Raw genomic sequence first — 7,101 nt, 5'->3', positions numbered from 1 at the left:
TTTTTAGACTCTCACCATGGCGAGAATAGTTCCCACCATCTTCGGTGACCTCTATAACTGTCTGCCCCGCTATACACGGACATGAATCTTGTCTTGTTCTAGTTCCCCTGTGGCCGGGAGGAGGTGGGTGGGGGGCGGATTGGGGGGTGTCCCCCCTTTCCATTATGAAGGGCCCCTGGAGCCTCCCCCCTTTGAAACCTTTTCTCCCCCTTTAGGGCACCGAGCTGAATTTCAAATTATGAAAGTCGAAAATAAAACTTCAAAGCTCCCCTCTGCGTGTTGTGTGCCGAGGCCTCGTGGAGCTTCTGCGAGAGCTGGAAATGAAACACCGAGGCTGCCAGCGTGCCGTTATGAATTCAGAACTTTTTAACCCCTTGAAGGACTCCCCGTCGTGGTTTTTTGTCTTTGTCTTTTTTTTTTTAAAGGAAATCTCCGCTTTTCTGAAATGTCAAATTTAAATCTGGGCGGCGGGACCATTAAATTAAAATCATTACCAGTTTTGTTCAGCTTTACTGGTTTTAGAAGTGTCTGTTATCAAATGCTGACCTTTCCATGCAGCTATAGCTGCTTTACTGTATGGAATGCCAACCTTTCTATGCAGCTATAGCTGCTGCGCTGTCTATGGAATGACAGCCATTTTCATGCAGCTATAGCTGCTTTACTGTATGGAATGCCAACCTTTCTATGCAGCTATAGCTGCTGCACTATCTATGGAATGCTGACCTTTCGGTGCAGCTATAGCTGCTGCACTGTATGGAATGCTGACCTTTCCATGCAGCTATAGCTGCTACGCTGTCTATGGAATGCTGACCTTTCCATGCAGCTATAGCTGCTGCACTATCTATGGAATGCTGACCTTTCCGTGCAGCTATAGCTGCTGCGCGGTCTATGGAATGCTGACCATTCTATGCAGCTATAGCTGCTGCACTGTATGGAATGCTGACCTTTCCGTGCAGCTATAGCTGCTGCACTGTATGGAATGCTGACCTTTCCGTGCAGCTATAGCTGCTGCACTGTATGGAATGCTGACCTTTCCGTGCAGCTATAGCTGCTGCACTGTATGGAATGCTGACCTTTCCGTGCAGCTATAGCTGCTGCACTGTATGGAATGCTGACCTTTCTGTGCAGCTATAGCTGCTGCACTATCTATGGAATGCCGACCTTTCTGTGCCGCTATAGCTGCTGTGCTGTCTATGGAATGCCGACCTTTCCATGCAGCTATAGCTGCTGCGCGGTCTATGGAATGCTGACCATTCTATGCAGCTATAGCTGCTGCACTGTCGATGGAAACCTGACCATTCCATGCAGCTATAGCTGCTGCACTGTCTATGGAATGCTGACCTTTCCATGCAGCTATAGCTGCTGCACTGTATGGAATGCTGACCTTTCTATGCAGCTATAGCTGCTGCACTGTATGGAATGCTGACCTTTCTATACAGCTATAGCTGCTTTACTGTATGGAATGCTGACCTTTCCATGCAGCTATAGCTGCTTTACTGTATGGAATGCTGACCTTTCTGTGCAGCTATAGCTGCTGCACAGTCTACAGAATGGTGAAAGTTCCGTGTATATATTGCATAGTATCGCTCCTTTTTTCTTCATTCTCTCATGATGAAAGCTCTCCGGTTGAGTCTCCACTCGGCTTCGGCCGTTTCTCGGGCTTTCCCAATTTTCCCTTCAGACTTTTTACATTCATTTTACAAAATGTAGAATGCAACAGCAAACCCAAAGTCCAAACCTCCAACATGGATAAGACCAACCAACAACTCTGGCATAGAAATATCACCACTGGAGTCTCTTAAAAACACAAAGGAAACCAGCGGGTGACTCCGCCCATTGTCCGCCTACAATTAAAACAGAATTTTTGGGCGCATTAATCTAATTTTTTGAATTTTTCTTACATGTCCCGTGTCTATCATCTTTACTCTGTTACATGTTCCTTTTTTTTTTTTCCCCCTCTTCCTCTAGAAAATTCTACTAACAACTCCACAGGGCAGTCACGGGCCGTAATAGCAGCAGCCGCCAGGCGGAGGGACAACAGTCACAATGAGTATTACTACGAAGAGGCGGAGCACGAGCGGAGAGTGCGCAAGCGGAAAGCAAGGTATGTCTGCCGTGAACGCGCGCTTGTACTCGAAGTCATTCGGAATACAGGACACTGATTGGGCGATCAAACTTTTGAGTTGATGATGTGGAGACTTAATGTTGAACTCTTTTTAATCTGTTGCTTCTCTTATGAATGATGGGGGTGGAGCTTAGAGCAGGAAGGGGCATGGCTGAATCTTGGGCAGTCAAGTCGAAGCCTCCTATACAGTGTTGGCTGTAGGACCCAAAGGGAATCTGCAGGGGGATCTATATTCTGGCAGTGGCACATGAAGGAGGTTACTCCTCGCTGCTGGTGGTGGGGCTGCACAGAAAGGGGGGGGGGCACTATTAAACAGAGCCAGTTGCACTGGAGTCAGTTTTTGGGTTGAAGCCTAGTATAGTGACCTTGTGAAAAACAACTGGCTCTGTTTGATACTGCCCCCCTCCCCTTTCTGTGCAGCCCCACCACCAGCAACACGGAGTAACCTCTATGTGTTACTGCCCGGCTATGGATCCTGTGGAGTCCCTTTTGGATCCAACTCCCAACACTGGAGTCAGTTTTGGGCTAGAAGCCTGGTAAAATGACCTTGTGCGGTGTTGGGAGTCGGATCCAAAAGGGAATCCACGGGCGACCTATACTCGGGCAGTGGCTCATGAAGGAGGTTACTCCTCGTTGCTGGTGGTGGAGAGGGGGTGGGGCTGCAAAGAAAGGGGGGGGCAGTATTAAACAGAGCCAGTTGCTTTGTAGTCAGTTTTTGGGTAGAAGCCTAGTAAAGTGACCTTGTGCAGTGTTGGGAGTCGGATCCAAAAGGGAATCCACGGGCGACCTATACTCGGGCAGTGGCTCATGAAGGAGGTTACTCCTCGTTGCTGGTGGTGGAGAGGGGGTGGGGCTGCAAAGAAAGGGGGGGGCAGTATTAAACAGAGCCAGTTGCTTTGTAGTCAGTTTTTGGGTAGAAGCCTAGTAAAGTGACCTTGTGCAGTGTTGGGAGTCGGATCCAAAAGGGAATCCACGGGCGACCTATACTCGGGCAGTGGCTCATGAAGGAGGTTACTCCTCGTTGCTGGTGGTGGAGAGGGGGTGGGGCTGCAAAGAAAGGGGGGGGCAGTATTAAACAGAGCCAGTTGCTTTGCCCAAGGTCACTTTACTAGGCTTCTACCCAAAAATGTACTCCAGTCTTGGGAGTGGAATCCACAGGGACCAATACTCGGGCAGTGGCACATGGAGGTTATTCCTCTGCTGGTGGTGGAGAGGGGGCGGGGCTGCAAAGAAAGGGGGGGCAGCATTAAACAGCCAGTTGCTTTGCACAAGGTCACTTTAATAAGCTTATACCCCAAAACTGACTCCAGTGTGCTTTTCAATATGGCCGCCCAGGGCAGGCAAGTCACAATTTTCTCTACTCTATAAAGCGCCATCAAATTTTATCGGTGCCACGTGCACGTAAAATAAAGTTCATTCATTCAAATTTTTTTATGGCGTGGGGCGTCAGTCCCTTTTACACATTTCTGAATATAAGAATGATTATCCTGTATCCCTTAATCGTTCACATTAATTCTCTCCCCTCTGCACCCCCCGTGACGGGGAGATGTCATTGCGTTTTCGACGGCAGTCCCAGCGGTTCCAGGGCTTGTGCGGGCCTGCGGGGAGAAAACTGTCATCATCCTCCTGTTAGCGATAATCCCGGGGTAGATAAATGTCACTCTCCCTTACAATAATAGCCGACGCCAACCACGGAAAAGTGAGCAAATCTTTCACCGGGTTCACTTTGTGTGTCGCATTCGGAAACCGCGCCGGTTGTGTCTCGTGTGAATTAAAATCTGTTGAAAGGATGGGAAGTCGCCTAATGTGGTCATGGACTTGACATGGAGGCGAGCCTGAGCACATGTGATGACACCACCATTCACCAGAAATATGAAGACCCCTATTGCTGTCACAGATGAGGGGGGGGGGCTTAGTGCGAGAGTAGGTGTGCCTAAATCTTGCGCAATCAAGTTGAGGTTCAATAGATATACTGAGATTTGTATGAAGACCTACACAAGTCCTTGCCAACACCATGAGACCTTTAGCAAACCCCTTATACAGCCTTGACCTTTGATACAATGGGGTTCTATAGGGACACTGATATTGTTTTGAAGACCTTCTCAGGTCTTTGCTAATGCCATGAGGTACCAACTCTTTCGCAAGCCCCTTGTACAGTTTTGGTCTACGATCCATGGGGGTTCTATAGAGACACTGAGGTTGTTTTGGAGATCATCCAAGGTCTTGGCCAACACCATGAGGTGCCAGATCTTTAGCAAGCACCTTATACAGCCTTGGCCTTTGATCCATGGGGGGGTTCTATAGAGACACTGAGGTTGTTTTGGAGATCATCCAAGGTCTTGGCCAACACCATGAGGTGCCAGATCTTTAGCAAGCACCTTATACAGCCTTGGCCTTTGATCCATGGGGGGGTTCTATAGAGACACTGAGGTTGTTTTGGGAGCATCCAAGGTCTTGGTCAACACCATGAGGTGCCAGATCTTTAGCAAGCACGTTATACAGCCTTGGTCTGTGATCCATGGGGGTTCTAGAGGGACACTGAGATTGTTATGAGCACCTACTGCAGGTCTTTGCAACACCATGGGTTGCCAGATATTTAACAAGCCACTTATGCAGCCTTTGATCCAAAGAGATTCTCTAGGGACATTGAGATTGTTTTGAAGACCTACAAAGGTCCTTGCCACTCCCATTGGGTGCCAGATCTTCAGAAATGCCCTTTACAGCCTTTACCTATGATCCGTGGGGGCTTCTATAAGGACACTTAGATTGTTTTTGAAAACCTCTGATATGTTCACTGTTTTCTAACATGGTTGATGTTGTCCTCCTAGGTTGGTGGTGGCGGTGGAAGAGGCCTTCACCCACATCAAGCGTCTCCAGGAAGAAGACCCGAAAAACCCACGTGAGGTCATGGATCCGCGGGAGGCTGCCCAGGCTATCTTCGCTTCCATGGCCAGAGCCATGCAGAAATACCTGCGCACGACGAAACAGCAACCGTACCACACGATGGAGAGCATTCTCCATCACCTGGAGTTCTGCATCACTCATGATATGACACCAAAGGTCGGTGGTCAATGTTTCTTCATTATGATTCTAAAATAAAGGGTAACTGCTTTGATACCTCGTGTGTCAGAGTGCCAGCGTGCTGGAACCCCAGAGGTCAAGGAGCCTTTGTGCTGGAACCTCAGAGGTCAAGGAGCCTTTGTGCTGGAACCTCAGAGGTCAAGGAGCCTTTGTGCTGGAACCTCAGAGGTCAAGGAGCCTTTGTGCTGGAACCTCAGAGGTCAAGGAGCCTTTGTGCTGGAACCTCAGAGGTCAAGTAGCCTTTGTGCTGGAACCTCAGAGGTCAAGGAGCCTTTGTGCTGGAACCTCAGAGTATCAGCGTGCCATTGTGCTAGATCTCTTGAGTAACAGAGTGCCATTGTTCTGAGATCATTGAGTGTCGGGGTGCAAAGGTGTTGCCACCCCAAGTGTCAGGGTGCAATTGTCCTTTGAACTCAAGGTGTCATTGTTTTGGGGACTTTGTAGATGTCAGGGTGCTGTTTTGGGTACTCCCTAGGGGTCAGGATGCCAATTTTCTTGGGGACCCCTAAGTGCCAGGGTGCCATTGTTCTGGGGACTCCCAGGTGTCAGCGTGCAGTTGTCCTGGGGACCCCTGGGGGCAAAGGAACTGTTTTCCTGCTGATCTCAAGGTGATTGGGTGTTGTTGTCCAAGGAACCCCCAGACGTTGTGCCATTGTTTCAATGACTTCTGGATGTCAGGCACCAGCAGATGTCAGGGTGCTGTTGTCCTGGGGACCCCAAGTGTTGTTGTTCTGGGGACCTTTTTAGATGTCAGGGTGCCGTTTTGGGGATTCTCTAGGCATCAGGATGCTGTTTTGGGGACCCAAAAGTGTCATGATGCCATTGTCACGGAGATGCCTAGGTGTCGGGGTGCAGTTGTCCTGGGGGAAAGGGAACTGTTGTCCTGCTGATCTTTAGAAGATCGGGTGTTGTTGTCCAAGAAACCCCCAGACGTTCCGCCATTGTTTCAATGACTCCTGGGTGTCGGGGACCAGCAGATGTCGGGGTGCTGTTGTCCTGGGGACCACCATGACCCCTTCTATTCTATAGCTTTCTCTTACATTGATAATATAATCTTGTTTGTAGTCTGTATACTATTGTAGTCTGTATACTATTCTATCTTTAGCCGCCGTGGTTCCCAATGGCCATCGCTTGCCTTGTTTCCAAATAGGGCCCAAAACACGGTCTGGCGTTACCGGATCCTGCGCTGTTTACTTGCGACGGGCCCTGTGAAACGTTTCCAGCAGAGGTGTTAATCCCATGTAGGGTGACTTGTTAAACTGCGGTTTCCACCCAGTCTCAGTTCAGCTATAAATCTTCCGCTTGTAATCTGATCTGCAGCTTTGTTTTTTTTGGCGTGCGCTTTATATTCCCCCCTCCATAATAAAAATCGCAAGTCTGCCCCCTGGTGTTCACCGGGGGTTACTGCAGCTAGAGGCCAACCTTGAGCGCCTGCCCACAGCGCCGGGTTATTGGTATCGCCTAACCAGCCCGTTACTGTACCTTGCGCTCACACGCCTTGAAATATTAATGGCGTTCATTTATATTTAATTTGCTGCTTCTCCGCTGCGGCTTTGTCCTGCGCTGAGCAGATGTGCGCCGATCACACCCCTGAAGCCTCTAATGTGCCACCGGGAGCGGCTTCGAGACCTTTTTTTTTAATGGGTCGTTGTGAAGATCAGAAATGGCCCTCTTGTGTGTCAGTAGGCCGGTGATTGCCAAAATTATCACCGCTCTGCTCTTTGGGGTGAGCTTGATTTTTTTTAACCCTTTGGCTTCTGCTGCTGAGTCCATTACAGTGTATCATTGTTCATCACTATGTATGGGGGGGGCATATGTTTTATTATATTTTAGCATAGACCTTTTTATTATAAATTTTATAGTATAATGTACATTTTTATTCTATATTTTATTAT

The 7,101-nt window shown here is 48.8% G+C and overlaps 1 protein-coding gene across 1 annotated transcript in view; it reads left to right on the top strand.

Annotated features, from left to right (window-relative positions):
* VANGL2 (VANGL planar cell polarity protein 2) overlaps positions 1-7,101 on the top strand; it is a 30,920-nt gene that overhangs the window by 23,164 nt on the left and 655 nt on the right. The window contains exons 9-10 of the mRNA XM_018574184.1: positions 1,969-2,104; positions 4,954-5,185. Of these exons, the coding sequence (XP_018429686.1) occupies positions 1,969-2,104; positions 4,954-5,185 (368 nt within the window). The remainder of the gene's footprint in view (positions 1-1,968; positions 2,105-4,953; positions 5,186-7,101) is intronic.

This window comes from Nanorana parkeri, unplaced genomic scaffold (genome assembly GCF_000935625.1).
Source record: "Nanorana parkeri isolate BGI_ZX_2015 unplaced genomic scaffold, ASM93562v1 scaffold2794, whole genome shotgun sequence".
In the NCBI taxonomy this organism is placed as follows: Eukaryota; Metazoa; Chordata; class Amphibia; order Anura; family Dicroglossidae; genus Nanorana; species Nanorana parkeri.
This window is presented reverse-complemented; position numbering and strand designations above follow the sequence as displayed.